The sequence below is a fragment of the Lithobates pipiens genome, unplaced genomic scaffold, assembly GCF_037356315.1.
Source record: "Lithobates pipiens isolate NorthernLeopardFrog02 unplaced genomic scaffold, aLitPip1_a1.2 Scaffold_35, whole genome shotgun sequence".
Lineage (NCBI taxonomy): Eukaryota > Metazoa > Chordata > Amphibia > Anura > Ranidae > Lithobates > Lithobates pipiens.
Window position 1 is genome coordinate 22933053 of NW_027507811.1, and position 26896 is coordinate 22959948.

Consider the following 26896-nt stretch of genomic DNA (forward strand, 5'->3'; position numbering starts at 1 on the left):
GGAGCAATTAGACTTAGACCACAGAGGAAACCCAGATTCCCCAAGTGGGATTTACCCTTAGTTCTCGACTTCTTCTCTCAACTGGACAGATCACTTTCAGTCAAAGAATTGTCCCTAATGACATCTTTTTTGGTAGCCATATCCTCAGCGAAGAGAGTCTCTGAGATTCAGTCTTTAGGATCAAAGGAACCTTTCCTCACATTCTTCCCTGACAGAGTGGTCCTAGTGCCAATGCTGGGTTCAAACCCAAAGGTTACCTCGGTCTTCCACGAAAATCAGGACATTACTCTTCCTACCTTTAATTCTGCTGGGAGTCAGGATCTTCATCCTCTCGACATGGGAATTATTCTGAAACGGTACCTGGAGGCGACAGCTTCTTTCCGGCAATCGGATTACCTTTTTGTTCTTTTTCATGGCAAAAACAAAGGCCTTAGGGCTTCGGTCAGATCCATCTCCACGTGGGTGGTTCAGGCGATCCAGTGGGCTTATAAAGAGAAGGGCTTGGCTCCTCCTGAGGCGGTTACGGCACATTCCACGAGAAGTCTCTCTACTTCTTGGGCAGCTTCACGTCATGTGGCTCCTGAGGTTATCTGCAAGGCTGCCTCTTGGTCGTCCATTCATACATTTATGGCTCACTATTGTGTCGAACCTGCCAGTTTATCTTCTGTTGATTTTGGTTTAAAGGTGCTGTCAGTGGACAGTGTTAAATAAATCTTGGTTCAGCATTTTTGCCCACCCGAGTGTGTTTGGCGAGTTATTTCCCACACGTTGCTGCCATGGAGTCTGTCAGGAAAACGGAAAATTCCTATCAAAATACTTACCGTAATTTTCCTTTCCTGATGGACTCCATGGCAGCAGGAGTTCCCTCCCAAAATGGCTGGAGTAGGCTAGTTATCGAACACGGCCATGGGCAGGGAGCAAAGATTTATGGGAGTAGTGTCCTATAGGGTAGTGGAGGCGGGACTTAACCCACACGTTGCTGCCATGGAGTCCATCAGGAAAGGAAAATTACGGTAAGTATTTTGATAGGAATTTTCCGTTATTTGGTGATTAGGCAAATTGGGTGGATTAAAAAGAGATTTGTTTTTTAGACCACTATTAATTGGCTTATTTGTGTATGTTACGGGTGGTCCCGCCCGTGGTTGGCTCCCTAAAAAATGTTTCTTTATATTTAATTTACGTATGTATTTGTGTACATCAACAAATACATTAAATTTATTTACTGGTTTTTTCATTCCACACTTTAGGCCTAAGTTTAAAATATTTTGTTCCTTATCAGATAAAACTACTTGTGCTAAATTAAAAATACCATCTACTCCGACTCTCTCCTTCTTTTGTTGGATCCTACGGCCGGTCCTACAGCCCCTGGGTTTACCTCTTTCCACATAGGAAGAACCCTGTTGTTTGGTGTTGGATCCTCTTTCTGGGGATAATTTGGAGGACGCCCCAAGATTTCCATACCCTTTTGACGATTGTATGTGTGTTGTTGGTATGGTGGTTTTCCCCTGTGTGGATGGAATCCACGTCCTCTCCAGTGGTTTCCCCTCCCTCTTCCTAAAAAAGGACGTTGTGGGGGAAAATTCTCACGATTATTTTGTGGCTGGAGAGATATGACTATCAGGAATTGCAGAAAACAATCAGAGATGTGGGGAATACATCTAGAGCATTATGTCTAAAAGACAAAAGAGAGGAAGAATTAAGTGCAGATCAAGAAATGATTGTTGAAATAAAACGTGATCGAGAATGGGGATTTATTTCCAACTTTCATTCACAATATAAAGATGTAGAAAACATCTTCAAACGTCATTGGCATGTTCTGATGCTTGATAAAAAATTGAATTCTGAATTACCCACCCTACCTCAGTTTATCTATAGAAAAGCTTCAAATTTTGGTGATAAAATCGTAAAAAAGGTCAACCCCCCATAAACCCCCTCCCACTTTTTGGGAGAGAAACGTTTTTTTCGCTTGTCGCAGATGTAAGGCGTGCCATGAAGTAGCAAGTCCTATCAGATCTTTAGAAAACTTTTGCTCACCATCAAATAATTCTAGCTTCCCAATTAAACAATTTATTACGTGCAATAGTACACACGTGGTATACGCTTTAACGTGTCCATGTGGTCTAATGTATATCGGTAGAACAAAAAGAAAATTGCGAGTAAGAATAGCCGAACATATACGCAATATAAAAATTGGATATAAAGACCACAATGTGTCACTACATTTCAAGCTCAAACACAATAGAGACGCCACGGGTCTGCGATTTTGGGGAGTAGAACAATTAAAACCACACTGGAGAGGCATGAATTTAGTACGGGAATTGTCAAAACGAGAAACTTATTGGATATATTCTGCTGATGTCCTCAGCCCTAAAGGCTTAAATATAGAACTTGACATAAATTGCTTTATAAGCGACACTTAAGGTCACACATAGAGCCTGCCACTGATTCGAATTTTATAGAGGATTGTTTCATATGAGTGGCACTCTAGGCGATTAGACCTATTTTAATTTGAATTATGGTTATTGGTATTATGGTTCCTTTAAATATTGTTTGAAAGAAATCTTTTAAAAAAAATTTTTTAGAATTTTTTATTTCAAACAGCTTTTTTGAATTTTTAAATAGGGTATTTGATCCGTCTATTAATCATAAAGTGTTTTCTTATTTATATATTTTTTTATATATATAATTTTTAGATGTCTTTAGGAAAACACAGTCTTATTTAATTTATTTGTAGTCCCATATGTAATAATTACTCTATTTTTTAACTTATATGAGTAGTCCATTTTCGATATTTTATACTTCGTATTTTATAGTTCTCAATTTTTAAATAATCATTTAGTTATTTTTACTGTGTATAATATGCACGATCACGTTTTATTCATGACCAAGTGTGATTGTTACATGGTTATGATGGATCGTTCTTGAACACATTTCATATAGTACTCAATTTTAAAACGATCATTTAGTAATTTTAACTATGTATAATATGAACGATCGTATCGGCCGATCAGGTTCAACTTATGTACTCATAGTTATATGCGATCGTTTCATAATTATGGTCGTTTTCTCTATAACGAATACCTCATAAACTGGTTTATAGTTATGTAATTATCGGTATTAATATTATGGAACATTGCGCATACTGTTCATAAAGATCTCTGCATTTGGGGTTCGTCTGCACAGATCACAGCTGCTCTAAATGTGGATTATTTTGTGGGCAGAATCAGTGATTGGTGCAGCGCCCCGTACATCATGCAGTAATGGATATTGATTGGTCCGTGACGTAGATAAAAGAACACTTCCGGTATTGTAGGTTACGCCCTCAGATGAAGTCGGATATGACGAAACGCGTCAGGGCGTAACCATACCGGAAGTGACGAGTGCGTCTCAATCCCTGCGTTCCAGCGAGCTGAGGAAAGGCGGAAGTGAAGCTTCTGCGGTACACAGCGAAAACGTTCGTTCCTCCTCGAGCGCAACTGAACCAGTGAGATAAGGCACAGTACTTTTTCAATGCTTGTACATCTTTTTATTTGGTACGCATGTATATGTTGGGTTTTCTTATATAATAAATAGTGTTAAACAATATCACGCTATGTTTGGACATTTTTGCTCTTTTATATGAGAAAACCGAATTCCAATAAGGGAGACATCTAGTGGCCAAAGAAGGATTGTGGAATGGCAGTTTAAAGGCTCTTTGATCTTGGTTGTTCGGTGAGTGCATCCCCAAAGGGGATCGTTTGTGTCCCACAAGTGGTGAATACATGGTGGAAGCTGCATCTTAATCACAATAAAGAATGGATAGAACAAGCACCTTCTTTTCTGGACACTGCTCAGAATTTTAATTAACTCACTTTTTAAAAAAAAGTGTGCATGCGCTGCTATATATGAAAAAGTGGACTTTTTTTAAGTTGCAATTTTTTATGTATTTTTATATTTCTGTGTTTTTTTAAAAAAAGCAGCAGCTTTAAAGTGGGTATTTCACGCAAGTGGAGTACCACATAAATACCGCATCTATATTTGCAAATTGGTTTCCAAGAGCGCAGAGTGGTGTACTGTTTGGGCAGGCATTTGTATTTTTTTAGTACATTCTTTTACATCCTTGTGGATTCTCTGGTGTCCAGCAAGGCTTCCTTTCCTAGAGAAACATTTTCCACACTCTGAACATGAAAAAGGAAATGTGCCCGTGTGTGTTGCCTTATGTCTAAGTAGTACGCTTTTCTGATTGAAACATTTCCCACACTCTGAACATGAGAAAGGACGCTCACCGGTGTGAATTCTCTGGTGTCTAAGTAGTTCTCCTTTCTGAATGAAGCACTTCCCACACTCTAAACATGGAAAAGGATATTTGCCTGTGTGAATTATCTTATGTCTAAGTAGTACTCCTTTCTGAGTAAAACATTTCCCACACTCTGAACAGGGAAAAGGTCGCTCGCCGGTGTGAATTCTCTCGTGTACAAGAAGGTTTGTTTTATGCTTGAAACATTTCCCGCACTCTGAACATGAAAACGGGCGGTCGCCCGTGTGACTTTTCTGGTGTGTGAGAAGTTTTGCTTTCTGATTGAAACCTTTTCCGCACTCTGAGCATGAGAAAGGACACTCACCAGTGTGAATTCTCTGGTGCATATGAAGGTCCCCTTTCTGAGTGAAGCTTTTCCCACACTCTGCACATGAAAAAGGACGCTCGCCCGTGTGAATTCTGTTGTGCATTAAAAGATTTCCTTTCTCAGTGAAACATTTCCCGCACTCAGAACAGGAAAAAAGATGCTCATCCTTGTGGATTCTCTGGTGTCCAGCAAGGCTTCCTTTCCTAGAGAAACATTTTCCACACTCTGAACATGAAAAAGGAAATGTGCCCGTGTGTGTTGCCTTATGTCTAAGTAGTACGCTTTTCTGATTGAAACATTTCCCACACTCTGAACATGAGAAAGGACGCTCACCGGTGTGAATTCTCTGGTGTCTAAGTAGTTCTCCTTTCTGAATGAAGCACTTCCCACACTCTAAACATGGAAAAGGATATTTGCCTGTGTGAATTATCTTATGTCTAAGTAGTACTCCTTTCTGAGTAAAACATTTCCCACACTCTGAACAGGGAAAAGGTCGCTCGCCGGTGTGAATTCTCTCGTGTACAAGAAGGTTTGTTTTATGCTTGAAACATTTCCCGCACTCTGAACATGAAAACGGGCGGTCGCCCGTGTGACTTTTCTGGTGTGTGAGAAGTTTTGCTTTCTGATTGAAACCTTTTCCGCACTCTGAGCATGAGAAAGGACACTCACCAGTGTGAATTCTCTGGTGCATATGAAGGTCCCCTTTCTGAGTGAAGCTTTTCCCACACTCTGCACATGAAAAAGGACGCTCGCCCGTGTGAATTCTGTTGTGCATTAAAAGATTTCCTTTCTCAGTGAAACATTTCCCGCACTCAGAACAGGAAAAAAGATGCTCATCCTTGTGGATTCTCTGGTGTCCAGCAAGGCTTTCTTTCCTAGAGAAACATTTTCCACACTCTGAACATGAAAAAGGAAATGTGCCCGTGTGTGTTGCCTTATGTCTAAGTAGTACGCTTTTCTGATTGAAACATTTCCCACACTCTGAACATGAGAAAGGACGCTCACCGGTGTGAATTCTCTGGTGTCTAAGTAGTTCTCCTTTCTGAATGAAACACTTCCCACACTCTAAACATGGAAAAGGATATTTGCCTGTGTGAATTATCTTATGTCTAAGTAGTACACCTTTCTGAGTAAAACATTTCCCACACTCTGAACAGGGAAAAGGTCGCTCGCCGGTGTGAATTCTCTCGTGTACAAGAAGGTTTGTTTTATGCTTGAAACATTTCCCGCACTCTGAACATGAAAACGGGCGGTCGCCCGTGTGACTTTTCTGGTGTGTGAGAAGTTTTGCTTTCTGATCGAAACCTTTTCCGCACTCTGAGCATGAGAAAGGATTTCCACCCGTGTGACTTTTCTGGTGTGTTACAAGCCCTCTTTTCTCAGCGAAACATTTTCCGCACTCCGAACATAAATAGGGACGGTCGCTTCTGTTGGTTTTCTGTTGTGTAAGAGGTGCTCTGGGTTTCCTGAACAATACTTTGGACTCATCACAAGGCAATGAAGATAGTTCTGTGGAAACATCTTCGGGACCCGCAGAAGATTCCTTGGGAGAAGAAGATGGATCTGTTGACCGTTTCGCACTGTGAGATCCCACGTGGATATCAGAAGTATCGGAATGTGATTGATCAGAGGGTTCCTCAGGATTAGAGGGATCTACGGATCTTGCCAGACAAGAACCGTGATGTCCATTTTGCCCAAAAATGTCTACACTCGGAGAACGTTGGGCTTTCCCGTTATCCCGACCATGACCAGAAGAAAGATCTCCCTTTGAGGTTTTTCTATTCAGTAGACCACGTCCATCTGTTGGAAAGCAATTTGTAAAGAAATGTTCTAAGAATTCTTCATGTTTTGCATTTAAGAGTCATATACAGTGCCTTGAAAAAGTATTCATACCCCTTAACATTCTCCACATTTTATCACGTTACAACCAAAAATTTATTTTATTGGGATTTTATGTGATAGACCAACACAAAGTGGCGCATCATTGTGAAGTGGAAGGAAAATTACAAATGGTTTTCCATTTTTTTAGAAATAAATAAGTGTGAGGTACATTTGTATGGCGCCCCCCGAAGTCAATACTTTGTAGAATCGCATTTCGCTGCAATTACAGCTGCGAGTCTTTTTGGGGATGTCTCTACCGGTGTCCTATCATATAAGGTCCCCCATCCGATAGTGTCCGCTGTGTACTGCAACACAGATTCCGAAAATTGGCGAGGATGAACGGCGCCTGCGCCGTGAGTCCAGGTTCTATCCCCACAATCCAAGTGGACATAGAGCAGGAATATAAAAGAGCCGAGCGCAGCGAGGCCGAGCCCGAAGCGTGGCGAGCGAAGCTCGCCTGCGAGGGGCCCTCTAATATTCACAACCCAATGTCTGCTTGGATGGTGGGGCTACCACCTCCACTCACGGCGCAGGCGCCGTTCAGCTTCGGAGATTTTCCGAAGCTTCGTCTGCTCTGTACTGTGCATGCGCAGTACGGGGCGGACACTATATCATGGCCGGACACTATATGGCAGAACACCGGCTTTGCACATCTAGAGAGGGACATTTTTGCCCATTCTTCTTTGCAAAATAGCTCAAGCTCTGTCAAATTGGATGGAGAGCGTCTGAACAGCAATTTTTAAGTCTTGCCACAGATTCTCAATTGGATTTAGGTCTGGACTGTGACTGGGCCATTCTAACACATGAATATGCTTTGATCTAAACCATTCCCATTGTAGCTCTGGCTGTATGTTTTGGGTCGTTGTCCTGCTGGAAGTTGAACCTCCGTCCCAGTCTCAAGTCTTTTGCAGACTCTAATGCTGCGTACATGCGATCGGAATTCCGGCCAGAAAAAGGCCAATGAGAGCTTTTCATCGGAAAATGCGACCGTGTGTACACTCCATCGGAACTTAGCTGTCCGAATTCCCGCCAGCCAAAAATTGATAGCATGTTCTCAATTTTCCCAACGGAAAAACTTTCTATGGGTAATTCCGATCGCGTGTATGCAATTCCTTTTTCTAGTCGCGTCGTACGTGTTGTACGTCACCGCGTTATAAACAATCAGAATTTGGTGTGACCGTGTGTAGGCAAGACAGCTTGAGCCGAATTCCATCGGAATTCCGTTGGGAAAACCATCAGAGCTTTTTCCAAGGAGAATTCTAATCGTGTGTACGTGGCATAAGCCCTTGTAGACACGGTCGGACATTCTGACGGAAAATGTCAGATCGGACCATGTTGTTGGATAATCCGACCGTGTGTGGGCTTCATCTGAATTTTTCTGTCGGAATGTCCGACCAACAAAGTTTGAGAGCTGGATATAAAATTTTCCGACAACATGATCCGATCCCACTTTGTCCGATCGTTTGTAGAGAATTCCAATCAGACAAAGTGCCACACATGCTCAGATCAAATTACGAGACCAAAGCTATTGGACACTAGCCTGAACGTAGTCCCGTCGTAACGAACGAATGTCATCACGTTCCGAATGATCGGATTTTCCGACAACTTTGTCCGACCCTGTGTATGCAACACCAGTTTCGGACAAACTCCGTCAGAAAAAAATCAGACCGATTTTGTGGTCGGAATGTCTGACCATGTGTACAAGGGCTAACAGGTTTTCTTCTAAGATTGCCCTGTATTTGGCTCCATCCATCTTCCCATCAACTCTGACCAGCTTCCCTGTCCCTGCAGAAGAAAAGCATCCCCACATGATGCTGCCACCACCATGTTTCACAGTGGGTATAGTGTGTTCAGGGTGATGTGAAGTGTTAGTTTTCCACCACACGTAGCATTTTGCTTTTAGGCCAAAAAGTTAAATTTTGGTCACATCTGACCAGAGCACCTTCTTCCACATGTTTGCTGTGTCCTCTCCACATTTCTTCTCACAAACTGCAAATGGGCCTTCTTATGGCTTTCTTTCAACAATGTCTTTCTTCTTGCCACTCTTCAATAAAGGACAGATTTGTGGAGAGCACAACTAATAGTTGTCCTGTGGACAGATTCTCACACCTGAGCTGTGGATCTCTGCAGCTCCTCCAGAGTTACCATGGACCTCTTGGCTGCTTCTCTGATGAATGCTCTCCCAGCATGGCCGGTCAGTTTAGGCGGACTGCCATGTCTTGGTAGGTTTGCAGTTGTGCCATACTCTTTCCATTTTCGGATGATGGATTGAACACTGCTCCATGAGATGTTCAACGCTTGGGATATTTTTCATAACCTAACTCTGCTTTAAACTTCTCCACAACTTTATCCCTTACCTGTCTGGTGTGTTCCTTGGCCTTTGTGATGCTGTTTGTTCACTAAGGTTCTCTAACAAACCTCTGAGGGCTTCACAGAACAGCTGCATTTATACTGAGATTAAATTACACACAGGTGCACTCTATTTAATAATTTACTAATTAGGTGACTTCTGAAGGAAATTTGTTCCACTCGATTTTAGTTAGGGGTATCAGAGTAAAGGGGGCTGAATACAAATGCCCCCCACACTTTTCACATATTTATTTATAAAAAAATTGGAAAACCATTTATTATTTTCCTTCCACTTCACAATTATGTGCCAATTTGTGTTGGTCTATCATATAAAATCCCAATAAAATACATTTACATTCTTGGTTGTAACATGACAAAATGTGGAAACTTTCAAGGGGTATGAATACTTTTTCAAGGCACTGTATTTTGGTAACAGCACTCAAAAGTTTTTCAGAAAAAAAATAAATACAAACCAGATAAACTTTCCAATGCATCCAACCACACTACAAAACAGTGTTAGTGCTATGATAGGAATGGACCTTCCTCTACCTCATTTGTTGGGAACATGACGTTATATTGAGGAATGGAGATGGACCTTTCATATGGTGTACAGTATCTCCTCCTCATTTGTTGGGAACATGACATCATAGTGAGGAATGGAGATGGATCTTTCATATGGTGTACAGTATCTCCTCCTCATTTGTTGGGAACATGATGTTATATTGAGGAATGGAGATGGACCTTTCATATGGTGTACAGTATCTCCTCCTCATTTGTTGGGAACATGACGTTATATTGAGGAATGGAGATGGACCTTTCATATGGTGTACAGTATCTCCTCCTCATTTGTTGGGAACATGACGTTATATTGAGGAATGGAGATGGACCTTTCATATGGTGTACAGTATCTCCTCCTCATTTGTTGGGAACATGACGTTATATTGAGGAATGGAGATGGACCTTTCATATGGTGTACAGTATCTCCTCCTCATTTGTTGGGAACATGACGTTATATTGAGGAATGGAGATGGACCTTTCATATGGTGTACAGTATCTCCTCCTCATTTGTTGGGAACATGACGTTATATTGAGGAATGGAGATGGACCTTCATATGGTGTACAGTATCTCCTCCTCATTTGTTGGGAACATGACATTATATTGAGGAATGGAGATGGACCTTTCATATGGTGTACAGTATCTCCTCCTCATTTGTTGGGAACATGACGTTATATTGAGGAATGGAGATGGACCTTTCATATGATGTACAGTATCTCCTCCTCATTTGTTGGGAACATGACGTTATATTGAGGAATGGAGATGGACCTTTCATATGGTGTACAGTATCTCCTCCTCATTTGTTGGGAACATGACATTATATTGAGGAATGGAGATGGACCTTTCATATGGTGTACAGTATCTCCTCCTCATTTGTTGGGAACATGACATTATATTGAGGAATGGAGATGGACCTTTCATATGGTGTACAGTATCTCCTCCTCATTTGTTGGGAACATGACGTTATATTGAGGAATGGAGATGGTCCTTTCATATGGTGTACAGTATCTCCTCCTCATTTGTTGGGAACATGAAGTTATATTGAGGAATGGAGATCGACCTTTCATATGGTGTACAGTATCTCCTCCTCATTTGTTGGGGAACATGACGTTATATTGAGGAATGTAGATGGACATTCAGTGCCTTTGTATCCAAGGTGGGGTGGATGTTACAGAAAATGGGGTAATGACTCTGATCCAGAAGACCTAGGAAGATTTAATTGTGATCTGCTAGTTTAGGGCTGCAAGGGCTTTTATTTTTTGCTTGCCAATGTGTAATGTTTTTGTAGGCAGTCCCCAATGGACATCAAAGAATAATAGTTTATACACGTAAAAGGAAAAGGAAAAAGTAAACTGTTTCTGCATTTAGTGTTTATTACTTACTTGTGTCCAAATGTAGAGAAGATTCCTCCTGTTCACTTTTCATAATCATCTCCCTCTCCTCCATAGACTGCTGATCTCCACTCACCAACCTCTCTTCTTTTTCCTCCTTATCTTCAACTTTGAGGTCTTTCAGTTCTTCACCCTAAACCCCAAAGATGATAAAATACATTTAATAAAAAAGAAGAAGAGATTACATAGAACTATGTCCTCTCATAGCTTAGAGCACACTTTAGGCCTACATGCTACAGTCCCACCTACCTGATGATGGTGAGGGATGGTGTGATCTTCCTGTGTGGAATCCCGGGAATACAGAGGACGGGGACATCTCTCTGGTGGGTTCCCATTACTGGATCCATCTGTAGGAAACACACACACTGACTGAATACATTGTTTCTATGTGTTTATCAGATGATGGGGGATCTAGGTGGACCCTCCGTACTGCTCTCTCCTTTACAATAAAGTCTCCTCTTACCCGGTGATGTGAGGGGCGGAGGATTCTCCATCATGACGTCCTTGTAGAGATCCTTGTGTCCTTCTAAATACTCCCACTCCTCCATGGAGAAATAGACAGTGACATCCTGACACCTTATAGGAACCTAACACACACAATGATACAGTCACCATCCAGACACATCCCTTGTCTGTTACTGGATAATGTCCCAGAATTCCCGGCACCGCTCACCTCTCCTGTCAGCAGCTCAATGATCTTCTTGGTGGCTTTCAGGATCATCTTCCCACTCTCTCCCTCTGTAGTCAGGCAGTGAGGTGGAGGCACTGTGATGGGTGATGTCCCGTGAAGACGGCTGCTGGGTGTTAATGGATCACCAGGTATTTTCTTCACTATTTTATGTTCCTGTGTAAAGAGAAGAAATAATATTCATCACTGCAGAATTCTCCTGATTTTTCCGGTCAGGTCTATTTTGGATAAATGTATAACTCTGATTAAGTGTGAACTCCGAGAATCCTCCTCACCTCTCCAGTCAGCAGGTAGATGATCTCCAGGGTGAGGTCCAATATCCTCTCAGTCACATAACTTTGGTTTTTCTCCATCCCTATTGTTGTGATCATGCAATCTCTGCAGGACGTGTCTTTCTGCAGACAAATAATGAAGTCAGACTTTGCTGGACTGTACTGGGATGAACAATAGCTTCACAGTGTTCCTCCATAGCTTAGCTTTGCAAGAAATTGCCTTTTCTTAAAGCACAATTCCAACCAAAACATTTTATTTTGGTTTGTATTGACCGGAGAAGAGCCGTAAACTATGTTAGAATATTCTTCTCCTTCTGTGTCCTAGTTGTTTATATTCCTAGTCCTGTCCGATTAAAGTCACCATACTTCCTAACATTTAGGCTGGGTTCACACCATTGCAAATTGGATGCGGTTTTCCCTCACATCCAATTCGCATGTCAGGAGATTGTGACCGGCTCTGTATGGAGTCAGTTCACACATCTCTGGAGCAGCTCTGGTGCGAATTGCGCAGGAGCCCTGTGCAACTTATGATTCCTTTCAGGTCAGAATTCAGCCAAAAATCCCTGCTGAAATTGGACCTGAAACAGTGAATAGGGACCCCTGCTTTGTTCCGCTCCATGCTGCAGTGTGAACCCAGTCTCAGGGCTGAACTCTAGAAATTTACCCACTTTGTAAGAAATGCATGCACGCTATGAGTTAAGTCCAACAAGGTGCATGCCATCTCCTAGACTTATTTCTATTATTTACCTCTGGCAGGGTTATGGCTTTGCTGGAGGATACACTGCGGGCTGTGAGAAGAGAAAAGCGCTCAGAGCAGCTATGCCCGCCTCTTTCCTCTCCTGGCCATTTACAGAAGCCTTTGTATTTTTGTGAATGAGGTCACATGCACAAAGGCTTCTGTGAATGGGCAGGAGGAGGGGAGGGGTGGGCACAGCAGGTGCATCGACTCTACTGTTGAAGATGCCGGGACCAGGCAGTCCAGCGTCCGGCTCCCGAAACTACAGCTAAAGCTGTCCTCTTGGAGTTCTATAAACCTGTTAGATGTAAATAATAAAGGTAAGTCCAGGAGGTGTCATGCACCTCACTGGACTTAACTCATAGTATGCCTTTGCTCTTTACAAAGGAACTGAATTCCTGCAATTCAGTTCTAAGTTGAGAAAGAGAGATAAATTGACAAAGACAGCATAGGGCATTTACACAAAGTGAGTAAAAAAGTGGATATTGCAACATTGCCCTATTTACTAGTTGTGGCTCAAAGAAGTATAGAGAAATAGAGTCTGAGCAGTTTCGCTGTATAAACTGCACACATATTACATTCTGCAGTCCAAGTACCACAAAAATACTTCCTATAATGTGCCACAAGCCATCAATGGTTAGTAGTAGTAGTAGAAATAGTTCCCTTGCTTCAACAAGCTTTGATGGTCAATGCCAGGTCAGGCTCCTTACTTCCAGCACTGTCGTACATTTACCTTGCAAAAGTCAGCATGTTACACCATTGTGTCACTCTGCATTCTACTGCTGCCAGAAATATGGAGATCATTTCGCCTTTGCCTTCATCAGAACTTGTACTGTAGTTTAGTCTTCTTCCTCCCCATATCCTGATCCAGAGAAGACATGATGCCCATTTTCTCACAGTGATGAGAGCCAACAACCCCGAGACAGCCCTCTAGAGGATGGATAAATGGCTCTATATTTAGGATGTATCTGATCTATAAACCAGAGGCTCTGAATGGACAGTCGGATAAATGGCTCTATATTTAGGATGTATCTGGTGTATAACCAGAGGCTCTGGATGGACAGTTGGATAAAAGGTTCTATATTTAGGATGTATCTGGTCTATAAACCAGAGGTTCTGGAAGGACAGTCAGATAAATGATTCTATATTTAGGATGTATCTGGTCTATAAACCAGAGGTTCTGGATGGACAGTCGGATAAATGGTTCTATATTTAGAATGTATCCAGTCTATAAACCAGAGGCTCTGGATGGACAGTTGGATAAAAAGGTTCTATATTTAGGATGTATCTGGTCTATAAACCAGAGGTTCTGGATGGACAGTCGGATAAATGATCCTATATTTAGGATGTATCCAGTCTATAAACCAGAGGTTCTGGATGGACAGTTGGATAAATGGTTCTATATTTAGGATGTAACTGGTCTATAAACCAGAGGCTCTGGGTGGACAGTTGGATAAATGGTTCTATATTTAGGATGTATCCGGTCTATAAACCAGAGGCTCTGGATGGACAGTTGGATAAATGGTTCTATATTTAGGATGTATCTGGTCTATAAACCAGAGGTTCTGGAGGGACAGTTGGATAAATGGCTCTATATTTAGGATGTATCCGGTCTATAAACCAGAGGCTCTGGATGGACAGTTGGATAAATGGTTCTATATTTAGGATGTATCTGGTCTATAAACCAGAGGTTCTGGATGGACAGTTGGATAAATGGCTCTATATTTAGGATGTATCAGATTACATATTGTTCTCTTCTATATATATATATATATATATATATATGTATATATAGATAAAAAAAAAAAATATATATATATATATATATATATATATACTGTATGTTGTAACATCTCCTGGAGATAAAAGACATCACAGTGACTATGGAGGAAGAGGACGGACATGACGGGGTGTTACTGGGTGTAAATATAAAATAATATCTTATTACCTCCTCTGCTGCCAGTTCCAGCAATGTCTCCTCTCTACTTCCTCCTGACTAAAACCCAACTTCCTGTTTGTATCATGCATCACTTCCTGTTTTGTGCGTTTCACGCACTATAAGTGAGATCACCACCTTGTGGCGATTATAAGTGCTGCAGTATATGTTATGTTTCAACATTTTGCCTTGTGGTGTGTTTCTCTTTTGTGTTACACCCATTAGGCCTCATGTACACGGCTTCTGGTAAACGTACGTTCAGAGGCAGTTGGATGCTTTTTTCAGCTGCCCCTGAACGCATTCAACGTTATCTTATGTATACATGTACACAGGGTCGTTTAATGTCGTTTTTAGACGTTTAGAGGCTTTTCTTTGAAGGCAAAAAAATGTGTTCACACGCCGAAGTTTCAGACGCCAGACGTGCCTAAACGTGGCTAAACGGCACCGCGTTTGGCCCCGTCTTAGTTTAGAAGCATTTTTGAAGATGTTCTATTTTATTTGAGGGTCAAATGATGTTATCTTTAATAAACGCTCTTAAACGCGAACGCAACTAAACGCAGCATGCAAACACAGCTAAATGGAAGTTTTTAAACGCCGGTTTCAAGCCATCAAGAAAAAAGAGGTTGCCTGAGCGTTCCGTATACATTAGGCCTTACTACAAACACAGATTATATTTGCAGACAATAAAAAAAAACACCAATAAATTGAAATAATTTATATAATTTTATTATTCATGAAGGTGAAACTAAAGAAGGAAAAACAAACTGAAAAAAATCTATATATACACAGTATATACGCATTTAAAAAAACTAATTATATATATATATTTCAAAAACTGTTGATCTACTGGGCCTTTCACAACCATCTCTTGGGATTACAGAGAATTGTCAGAAAAAGAGAAAATATCCAGTGAGCGGCAATTGTGTGGAGGAAAATGCCTTGTTGGTGTCAGAGGAGGATGGGGCAGACAGGTTGGAGATGATAGAAAGGCAACAGTAACTCAAATAACCACTGGTTACAGCCAAGGTATGCAGAATATCATCTCTGAACGCACAACACATCTAAACCTTGAAGCAGATGAGCTACAGCAGAAGAAGACCACACCGGGTGCCACTCCTGTCAGCTAAGAACAGGAAATTGATTCTATAATTGGCACAGGATCACCAAAATTGGACAATAGAAGATTGGAAAAACGTTGCCTGGTCTGATGAGCCTTGATTTCAGCTGCAACATTCAGATGGTGGGGTCAGAATTTGGTGTAAACAACATGAAAGCATGGATCCATCCTGTCTTGTATCACCGGTTCAAGGCTGGTGGCGGTGGTGTAATGGTGTGGGGGGATATTTTCTTGGCACACTTTGGGCCCCTTAGTACCAATTGAGCATTGTTTAAACACCACGGCCTACCTGAGTATTGTTGCTGACCATGTCCATCCCTTTATGACTACAGTGTCCCTATCTTCTGATGGCTCCTTCCAGCAGGATAATGCATCAAGTCATAAAGCTCTAATGATCTCACCACCGGACAAAGAGGTCCCTGTACTCCAATGGCCTCCATACTCACCAGATCTCAATCCAATGGAAAACCTTTGGAATGTGGTGGAAGGGGAGATTGGCATCATGAATGTGCAGCCGACAAATCTGCAGCAATTGCGTGATGCCATCATGTCACTATGGAGCAAAATCTCTGAGGAACGTTCCCAACACCTTGTTGGATCTATGCCACGAAGAATGAAGGCAAAAGGGGACCCAGACCGGTACTAGCAAGGAGGACCGAATAAAGTGGCCGGTGAGTGTATATACAGGTATAGCCATATGGTCTCCTTTCTGAATAAAACGTGGAAAAGGATATTTTCCTGTGTGAATTCCCCTATGCCTATGAAAAAGGATGCTCACCGGTGTGAATTCTCTGGTGTACAAGAAGGTGTGATTTATGTATGAAACACTTCCCACACTCTGAACACGAGAAAGGACGCTCACCTGTGTGACTTTTCTGGTGCATATGAAGTTTTCCCTTCTCACAAAAACATTTCACGCACTCTGAACATAAATAGGGGTGGTCACTTTAATGGGTTTTCCAGTCAGTAATAAGTGCTCTGGTTTTGGTGAAAAGTTTCCTGGACTCTAAAGATGACAATGAGCTTTCTAATGTGTGGACTCCTTCATGGCTTGAAGAAGATTCCTTGTCATGAGATGGATCCGTTGATCTATTGGCACTGTAAAGTTTACATCGATATCTGCAGTATTAGTATCCAACCGATAAGAGGATTCCTCAGGAATAGAAAGTTTCTTCGATCTTGCCACACAGTAAAGTTTCTGATGTATATCTTGGCTTAATGAATTTGTTCTTAGAGAATGTTGTGATGCCCCGTTACCTTGTGCATCATTTGGAAATAAAATAAGATCTCCCTCTGAGGTATTCATATTCCGTACAGTGTCCATCTGTTGGAAACCATTTTTTTAAAGAAATTTATAAATGTCCTTCATGTCTGAGTTGCATATGTTGGCATAGAAATTAACTGAAATTTCACAAAGTTCTATATTGAGGAATGGAGATGGACCTTTCATATGGTGTACAGTATCTCCTCCTCATTTGTTGGGAACATGACGTTATATTGAGGAAAGGAGATGGACCTTTCATATGGTGTACAGTATCTCCTCCTCATTTGTCGGGAACATGACGTTATATTGAGGAATGGAGATGGACCTTTCATATGGTGTACAGTATCTTCTCCTCATTTGTTGGGAACATGACGTTATATTGAGGAATGGAGGTGGACCTTTCATATGGTGTACAGTATCTCCTCCTCATTTTTCGGGAACATGACGTTATATTGAGGAATGGAGATGGACCTTTCATATGTTGTACAGTATCTCCTCCTCATTTGTCGGGAACTTGACGTTATATTGAGGAATGGAGATGGACCTTTCATATGGTGTACAGTATCTCCTCCTCATTTGTCGGGAACATGACGTTATATTGAGGAATGGAGATGGACCTTTCATATGGTGTACAGTATCTCCACCTCATTTGTTGGGAACATGACGTTATATTGAGGAATGGAGATGGACCTTTCATATGGTGTACAGTATCTCCTCCTCATTTGTTGGGAACATGACGTTATATTGAGGAATGGAGATGGACCTTTCATATGGTGTACAGTATCTCCTCCTCATTTGTTGGGAACATGACGTTATATTGAGGAATGGAGGTGGACCTTTCATATGGTGTACAGTATCTCCTCCTCATTTTTCGGGAACATGACGTTATATTGAGGAATGGAGATGGACCTTTCATATGGTGTACAGTATCTCCTCCTCATTTGTTGGGAACATGACGTTATATTGAGGAATGGAGGTGGACCTTTCATATGGTGTACAGTATCTCCTCCTCATTTTTCGGGAACATGACGTTACATTGAGGAATGGAGATGGACCTTTCATATGGTGTACAGCATCTCCTCCTCATTTTTCGGGAACATGACGTTATATTGAGGAATGGAGATGGACCTTTCATATGGTGTACAGTATCTCCTCCTCATTTGTAGGGAACATGACGTTATATTGAGGAATGGAGATGGACCTTTCATATGGTGTACAGTATCTCCTCCTCATTTGTTGGGAACATGACGTTATATTGAGGAATGGAGATGGACCTTTCATATGGTGTACAGTATCTCCTCCTCATTTGTTGGGAACATGACATTATATTGAGGAATGGAGATGGAGCTTTCATATGGTGTACAGTATCTCCTCCTCATTTGTTGGGAACATGACGTTATATTGAGGAATGGAGATGGACCTTTCATATGGTGTACAGTATCTCCTCCTCATTTGTTGGGAACATGACATTATATTGAGGAATGGAGATGGACCTTTCATATGGTGTACAGTATCTCCTCCTCATTTGTTGGGAACATGACGTTATATTGAGGAATGGAGATGGACCTTTCATATGGTGTACAGTATCTCCTCCTCATTTGTTGGGAACATGACATTATATTGAGGAATGGAGATGGACCTTTCAGGGTTGTTAAGAGTTAAAAGAAAAAACTTTTTAACTTCTGTATACAGAAAGGATTCATTGCTGGAAGAGCTGTGGGCATACAGAATACTATTCCACAGGAAATTGTTTTTAACTACTTAGTATTCTATTTTACTGCATCTATAAATTTTCTGGTATTCCGACTTTCTTTCTTTGAGAAACATTTCCCACACGTTGAGCATGAAAAATAATATGCACACACATGAATTTTATTAGATCTAAATAGTACTCTTTATTATGTCAAATATTTCCTGTACTCTAAATGGGAAAATGGACACTCAAATTCTATGGTGTAGAAGGCGGTCTCCTTTCTGGGTGAAACATTTCCCACACGCTGAACTTCAAACTACAAAGGTCTATGCGACCTTTCTGGTGTGCAAGAAGTTTTCTATTCACAATGGAACATTTCCAGCACGAAGTTTAGGGAAAAGGCTGCTCACGAGAGTGAATTCTCTGGTGTTTCAGTAGTTTTTCCTTCGCAATGAAACTTTTCCCACACTCAGAACAAGAAAAAGGACGCTCATCCATGTGAATTTTTTGGTGTTGAAAAAGGCCCGCATTGTGAGTAAAACATTTTCCGCACTTTGAGCAGGAAAAGGGGCGTTCACCTGTGTGAATTCTCTGGTGTTGAAAAAGGCCCTCTTTGCGAGTAAAACATTTCCCGCACTCTGAGCAGGAAAAAGGACGCTCACCTGTGTGACTTCTCTGGTGAGTAGTAAGCTTTCCTTTCTGAGAGAAACATTTCCCGCACTCTGAGCAGGAAAAAGGACGCTCACCTGTGTGACTTCTCTGGTGAGCAGTAAGCTTTCCTTTCTGAGTAAAACATTTCCCGCACTCTGAGCATGAAAAAAGATGCTCACCTGTGTGAATTCTCTGGTGTTGAAAAAGGCTTTCTTTGTGAGTAAAAAATTTCCCGCACTCTGAACAAGAAAAAAGATGCTCACCCGTGTGAATCCTCTGGTGTTGAAAAAGGCCCTCTTTCTTAGTAAAACATTTCCCACACTCTGAGCAGGGAAAAGAACGTTTACCTGTGTGAATTCTCTGGTGATAAGAGAGACTCACTTTGTGAATAAAACACTTCCCACACTCGGAGCAGGAAAAAGGACGCTCACCCGTGTGACTTCTCTGGTGTACAAGGAGGCCTCCTTTCTGAGCAAAACATTTCCCGCACTCTAAACATGAAAAAGGACGTTCACCTGTGTGCTTTCTCTGGTGTCTTAAAAGGCCCGCTTTGTGAGTAAAACACTTCTCACACTCTGAGCAGGAATAAGCACGCTCACCTGTGTGAATTTTCTGGTGTTTAAGGAGGCCTCCCTTTTGAGCGAAACATTTTCCGCACTCTAAACAGGAAAAAGGACGTTCACCTGTGTGAATTCTCTGGTGAATAAGGAGTCTTCCTTTTAGAGTGAAACATTTCCCGCACTCTAAACAGGAAAAGGGACGTTCACCAGTGTGACTTCTCTGGTGAATAAGCAGTCTTCCTTTTTTAGGGAAACATTTCCCGCACTCTAAACAGGGAAAAGAGCACTCATCTGTGGGAATCTTCTGCTGAGTAACACGTCTTCCTTTCTTAGTGAAACATTTCCCATCATTGGTAAAGGAAGAAGGCTGTTCTTGTGTGTGAGTTCTCTCGTGTCTAAGAAGTGCTCTGTTGTCAGTGAAAGATTTCCCGCACTCTAAACATGACAATGAATTGTCTATTCTGTGAACTCCTTCATGGGTAGAAGAATACTCCTTCGATTGATCTGTTGATCTGTCCACACTGTGAGATTTTAGATGAATATCTGAAGTCATATTATGTGAATTATCAGAGGATTCCTCGGGATTAGAGGGATCCATCGATGTTGCCAAAGATTTGTGATGTAGATTTCGACCAAATGAATTTCTTGGAGAATGTTTTGATGTCCCGTTTTCTTGTCCTTCATCTGGAGATAAAATAAGATCTCCATCTGAGGTATTCATAGTCTGTATACAGTGTCCATCTGTTGGAAAGCAATGTTTAAAGAAGTCTTATAAGAAATCTTGTATTCCAGAGTCAATTATTTTGATGTAACTCTTAACAACTTCAAAGTCCTCAGTCATAACAGAAAAATATGAATACAAGCCACTTAAAGAAGAGAAAATACCCAAACCACATGGGGTAAAAGGGTTTTTGCCATGATGACATTGTTCCTGTTAGAACGGAAATAGACCTTCACCATCACAGTTTACAGTAATTTCATAGAATTCTGACAACCGTGATTGACCTTTCATATGATGTACAGTATCTCCTCCTCATTTGTTGGGAACATGACGTTATATTGAGGAATGGAGATGGACCTTTCATATGGTGTACAGTATCTCCTCCTCATTTGTTGGGAACATGACATTATATTGAGGAATGGAGATGGACCTTTCATATGGTGTACAGTATCTCCTCCTCATTTGTTGGGAACATGACGTTATATTGAGGAATGGAGATGGACCTTTCATATGGTGTACAGTATCTCCTCCTCATTTGTTGGGAACATGACGTTATATTGAGGAATGGAGATGGACCTTTCATATGGTGTACAGTATTTCCTCCTCATTTGGTGGGAACATGACGTTATATTGAGGAATGGAGATGGACCTTTCATATGGTGTACAGTATCTCCTCCTCATTTGTTGGGAACATGATGTTATATTGAGGAATGGAGGTGGACCTTTCATATGGTGTACAATATCTCCTCCTCATTTGTTGGGAACATGACGTTATATTGAGGAATGGAGATGGACCTTTCATATGGAGTACAGTATCTCCTCCTCATTTGTTGGGAACATGATGTTATATTGAGGAATGGAGATGGACCTTTCATATGGTGTACAATATCTCCTCCTCATTTGTTGGGAACATGACGTTATATTGAGGAATGGAGATGGACCTTTCATATGGTGTACAATATCTCCTCCTCATTTGTTGGGAACATGACGTTATAATGGGGAATGGAGATGGACCTTTCATTTGGTGTACAGTATCTCCTCCTCATTTGTTGGGAACATGACGTTATATTGAGGAATGGAGATGGACCTTTCATACGGTGTACAGTATCTCCTCCTCATTTGTTGAGAACATGACGTTATATTGAGGAATGGAGATGGACCTTTCATATGGTGTAGAGCAGCCTTTCTCAACCTTTTAACCCTAGAGGAACCCCAAAAATAATTTTCAGGTCTTGAGGAACCCTTACTAAAACAATTTATCAGGGGTCAATAGGAACAATGCCCCTTATACTGGTGGCCAATATGAAGAATGTCCCACTTAAAGTGGGGCTCAGAATGCCACCCTTAGAGACAGCTAAAAAGATATTTGGTGTGATGCTGCTGGCTTTGCTAAGTGATGCTGAACCTTGGACACTGTAGGCACCATCAAAAAGGTAGTTCATCAGCCACAGCTCAAGGAACCCCTAGCAACCTCTGGAGGAACCCCAGGGTTCCACAGAACCCTGGTTGAGAAAGGCTAGTGTAGAGTATCTCCTCCTCATTTGTTGGGAACATGACATTATATTGAGGAATGGAGATGGACCTTTCATATGGTGTACAGTATCTCCTCCTCATTTGTTGGGAACATGACATTATATTGAGGAATGGAGATGGACCTTTCATATGGTGTACAGTATCTCCTCCTCATTTGTTGGGAACATGACGTTATATTGAGGAATGGAGATGGACCTTTCATATGGTGTACAGTATCTCCTCCTCATTTGTTGGGAACATGACGTTATATTGAGGAATGGAGATGGACCTTTCATATGGTGTACAGTATCTCCTCCTCATTTGTTGGGAACATGACGTTATATTGAGGAATGGAGATGGACCTTTCATATGGTGTACAGTATCTCCATATCTGCTAAGTACATTGGGCAGTGTAGCAAATAAAAAGATCACATTGTACCGGAGAGGATTGGAGATTTGTATACCATATGGCCTACAATAGCCACCATATTTGTTTGGAATGTTGAGATGTTCTTACTGTCAACAGTTAAAGTGGTTGTAAACCCTGTTACAACACTTGTACCTACAGGTAAGCCTATAATAAGGCTTACCTGTAGATACTGTAATTATCTCCTAAACCTGCAAAATCATCTTGGTCCTCCTGTGCATACATGCCAAGGCACATGTGAAAGTAGGTCCAGCACGCAACTGTAAACAACGATTGCACCACAGGTGAAAAATCGCTGTGAAAGTGAGAACTATTCCAGGCCTATAATTCATTATAGATTCTAAACTAATAGCCTGTAAAGACTTTCAAAGTGTCGGTTTAGTTTGCTGCCATTGCACAAGCGTGCGCAAATTTTAATTTTAATATGTAGATTATCTATTAACTCGATGCAACATCATCTTATAGATTTTACCTAAATATTTTGTGGTATTTTATGTGTGTATGCACTAAAATAACTGTTAGTGTATTTTTTCCTGAACATTAGCATTTTGATAAACGGCTGCGTAAATATTGTGGGTCATAAAAAAACAGCCACCATTTTATTCTCCAGGGCTTCTGCATTCACTTGCTCACATTTTAACTTTAAACTGATAACCTGTAAAGGCTTTTTAAGCGTTGCCTTTGAAAATGCTATATTACCATCGTTTTTCACCATTTCACAGCCATTAATCATTTAAAATCTTGACATGTTTGGTATCTACTTACTCGATACAACGTCACCTTTTATATTATACCCAAAAACGTGGTGTTATATTGTGTTTGTGCGAACTAAAATGCACTTAAATGTATTCCAACTGGATCAATTGCGGGTTTTGGTCTTTTTTTCGAGGGTGAATTTCATGGACATTTGTCTTATTTATACTTTGTAGAAGTAAAATGAAAATGTGAACTGTCTCTGCATTTAGTGATTATTACTTACTTAGATCTATATAGAGAGAAGATTCCTCCTGTTTACTTTCCATAATCATCTCCTCCTCCATAGACTGCAGATCTCCACTCATCAACCTCTCTTCTTCTTCACCTTTGATGTCTTTCAGTTCTTCACCCTAAACCCCAAAGATGATAGAAAGCATTTGAAATAGGATACGACATTATATAGAAGGAATGTCATATGATTGCTTAGAATACATTTTTAGGTCAACATGGTCCGTCCCATTTACAGTACCTGATGATGGTGAGGGATGGTGTGACCTTCCTGTGTGGAATCCCGGGAATACAGAGGACCACCCTCCTCCATAGACTTCTGATCTCCAGTCACCAACATCTCTTCTTCTTTAATCTCAGCTTTGATGACTTTCAGTTCTTCACTCTAAACCCCAAAGATGATACAATGTATTTGTAAAAAGGAACACAAGATTACATAGAAAAGTGTCCTCTTATGCCTTGGAATTCTGTTTGAGTTCTAACTGCTACCTGATGATGGTGAGGGATGGTGTGACCATCCTGAGTGGAATTCCGGGAATACAGAAAGTGGGGACATCTCTCTAGTGGGGGAATTCCACTCACCAACATCTCTTCTTTTTCCTCTTTAATCTCAACTTTGATGTCTTTCAGTTCTTCACCCTAAACCCCAAAGATGATAGAAATCATGAATAAAGATGAAAACATAGTTACATAGAAGAATGTCATCTCAACGGTCTGAGTACATTTTAGGTCTCCGTGTTCACTGCCATTTACCTCATCTTGCTTAGCGATGGTGTGATCTTTCTGTGTGGAATTCCGGGAATACGGAGGACAACCCTCCTCCATAGACTGCTGAGCTCCACTCACGAAAGACTCGTCTTCCTCTTTAATCTCAGCTTTGATGTCTTTCAGTTCTTCATCCTAAACCCCAAAGATGATAGAATACATTTGTAAACAGGAACAAGATACTACATAGAAAAATTACCTCTCATGCCTTAGAATTGTTTTTTTTTTTAGCTCTAGTTGCTCAGTCCCACCTGCTCTATATAGAGCGAAGATTCCTCCTGTTTGCTTTCCATAATCATCTCCCCCTCCTCCATAGACTGCTGATCTCCACTCACCAACCTCTCTTCTTCTTCACCTTTACATTCACCTTTGATTTCTTTCAGTTCTTCACCCTAAACCACAAAGATGACCATTTGAAATGGAAAAAGAGTGATTATATAGAAGAATGTCATTTGATTGCTTAGAATACATTTTTAGGTCTACATGGTTCGTCCCATTTACCGCATAATGTTGAGGGATGGTGTGATCTTCCTGTGTGGAATCCCAGGAATACAGAGGACGGGGACATCTCTCTGGTGGGTTCCCATTACTGGATCCATCTGTAGGAAACACACACACTGACTGAATACATTGTTTCTATGTGTTTATCAGATGATGGGGGATCTAGGTGGAGCCTCCGTACTGCTCTCTCCTTTACAATAAAGTCTCCTCTTACCCGGTGATGTGAGGGACGGCTGATTGTCCATCATGACGTCCTTGTAGAGATCCTTGTGTCCTTCTAAATACTCCCACTCCTCCATGGAGAAATAGACAGTGACATCCTGACACCTTATAGGAACCTGACACACACAATGATACAGTCACCATCCAGACACATCCCTTGTCTGTTACTGGATAATGTCCCAGAATTCCCGGCACCGCTCACCTCTCCTGTCAGCAGATCAATGAGCTGGTTGGTGACTTCTAGAATCTTCTTGGCACTGGTTACCTCTGTTGTCAGGCAGTGAGGTGGAGACACTGTGATGGGTAATGTCCTGTGAAGACGGCTGCTGGGTGTTAATGGATCATCAGATAGTTTCTTAACTACTTTATAATCCTGTGTAAAGAGAAAAAGTAACAATTGTCACCACAGACTTCCCAGAATCCTCCTTTTCCCATGGGAGTTAGCAGTAACGTGTTTTAATTACAGATAAAAGTCACATTTAACAACCAGAGCTTGTTCTCCCTCACAATGAACAAAATACGGACCTGTCATTGGGTCTATTTGATTGTGCTGATCAATAAGAATCTCTTCTGAGTCGTCGTCTTTTTTCGATGATGATGTCAAAGTAAGAAGAGATTCTTCCTGGTCATTAAGCTTATGCAGCTAACCTGACTAACGATAGTTCCCCATGGAATGCATTATGATGGTATATGACTATATTTAGGATGTATCTGGTCTATAAACCAGAGGCTCTGGATGGACAGTTGGATAAATTGTTCTATTTTTAGCATGTATATATGTACGTATTATAAACCATTTTCTTTACCTTCTCCACTGCCAGTTCCAGCAATGTCTCTTCTCTACTTCCTCCCAATTAAACTATAACCCGGAACTTCCTGTTTCTCTGTGTCACCATTTCCAAAATGTAGATTACATCACTTCCTGTCAGAGTCCCACGTATTATATGTGAGATTACCCCCTTGTGGGGAATATAAATATTACAGGTCTACCTTATCTAGCGTATTATGTTAGATACACTATCACCTATGCAGTTTCTACCACATAGAAATTATTATTATTATTCAGGATTTATATAGCGCCAACAGTTTGCGCATCGCTTTACAATATGAGGGCAGACAGTACACTTACAATACAAATTAATACAGGAGGGATCAGAGGGCCCTGCTCGTTAGAGCTTACAATCTAGAAGGGAGGGTCAAGTTGAAACAAAAGGTAATAACTGTGGGGGGATGAGCTGATGGAAAAAATGAAAATACAGTTAGGTGTGGGTGGGGTAGGCTTCTCTGAAGAGAAGTGTTTTCAGGGATCGTCTAAAAGCTAATAAAGTAGGAGATAAGCGGACAGATTGGGGTAGGGCATTCCATAGGATTGGAGAGGCTTTGGAAAAGTCCTGGAGGCGAGTATGGGAGGAGGTGATGAGGGAGCTAGAGAGCAGGAGGTCTTGAGAGGAACGAAGAGAACGAGTAGGTTGGTATTTAGAGACTAAGCTAGTGATGTAGCTGGGGGCAGAGTTGTGGATGGCTTTGTACGTAGTTGTTAGTATTTTGAATTTAATTCTTTGGCTGAGCGGAAGCCAGTGGAGGGATTGACAGAGAGGGGTAGCAGACACAGAGCGATTGGTAAGGTGGATGAGTCTGGCAGCGGCATTCATGATGGATTGAAGAGGTGATAGACTATGTAGAGGTAAGCCAATGAGAAGGGAGTTGCAGTAGTCAAGGCGAGAGATGACAAGCGAGTGAATTAAGAGCTTTGTTGAGTCATTGGTTAGAAAGGGGCGTATTTTGGAGATGTTGCGGAGGTTGAGGCGGCAGGATTTGGACAGTGATTGGATGTGTTGCTTGAAGGAGAGTTCAGAGTCCAGGACTACACCTAGAACCTTGGCGTGAGGGGATGGGCTTATGGTTGTGCAATCAATTTTGACAGTGAGATCAGGGGAAGGGGCATATGGGGGAGGAAAAATTATAAGTTCGGTTTTGGATAGATTGATTTTGAGGAAGTGGTGTGACATCCAGACTGATATATCTGATAGTAAATTAGTGATACGCGAGGAGACAGAGGGAGTGAG

The 26896-nt window shown here is 41.3% G+C and overlaps 2 protein-coding genes across 3 annotated transcripts; both read right to left on the reverse strand.

The window, feature by feature from the left end:
- Positions 1–1734: 1734 nt before the first annotated feature.
- Positions 1735–25713, reverse strand: LOC143956384 (uncharacterized). Its single transcript, XM_077466603.1, has 11 exons — positions 25637–25713; positions 24823–25203; positions 24609–24706; positions 24359–24499; positions 24096–24242; positions 23832–23981; positions 23584–23727; positions 23338–23464; positions 18898–20439; positions 16305–16392; positions 1735–6031 (listed from the first exon to the last, which is right to left on the reverse strand). Exons 2-11 carry the CDS (start codon positions 24905–24907, stop codon positions 4012–4014), a joined length of 4542 nt encoding a protein of 1513 aa, XP_077322729.1. The 5' UTR covers positions 24908–25203; positions 25637–25713; the 3' UTR covers positions 1735–4011.
- LOC143956373 (oocyte zinc finger protein XlCOF29-like) lies at positions 11340–14485 on the reverse strand. Of its 2 annotated transcripts, none has more exons than XM_077466593.1 (3): positions 14426–14485; positions 11745–11864; positions 11340–11625 (listed from the first exon to the last, which is right to left on the reverse strand). In XM_077466593.1, exons 2-3 carry the CDS (start codon positions 11838–11840, stop codon positions 11359–11361), a joined length of 363 nt encoding a protein of 120 aa, XP_077322719.1. In that variant the 5' UTR covers positions 11841–11864; positions 14426–14485; the 3' UTR covers positions 11340–11358. The 2 variants fall into 2 exon arrangements, with proteins under 2 accessions (XP_077322719.1, XP_077322720.1); XM_077466594.1 differs by lacking the exon at positions 14426–14485 and adding an exon at positions 13211–13701.
- Positions 25714–26896: the final 1183 nt, after the last annotated feature.

Excerpts from the sequence above, each read along its gene's own strand:
- LOC143956384 (XM_077466603.1), bottom strand. The coding sequence starts at position 24,907 with ATGGAGGAGTGGGAGTATTTAGAAGGACACAAGGATCTCTACAAGGAC. Across the intron at positions 24,500-24,608 it reads CCATCCCTCAACATTATGCG|GGTGAAGAACTGAAAGAAAT; the intron begins GTAAATGGGACG and ends TTTGTGGTTTAG. Across the intron at positions 24,243-24,358 it reads CTTCGCTCTATATAGAGCAG|GATGAAGAACTGAAAGACAT; the intron begins GTGGGACTGAGC and ends TTTGGGGTTTAG.
- LOC143956373 (XM_077466593.1), bottom strand. The coding sequence starts at position 11,840 with ATGATCACAACAATAGGGATGGAGAAAAACCAAAGTTATGTGACTGAG. Across the intron at positions 11,626-11,744 it reads TCTACCTGCTGACTGGAGAG|GAACATAAAATAGTGAAGAA; the intron begins GTGAGGAGGATT and ends CTCTTTACACAG.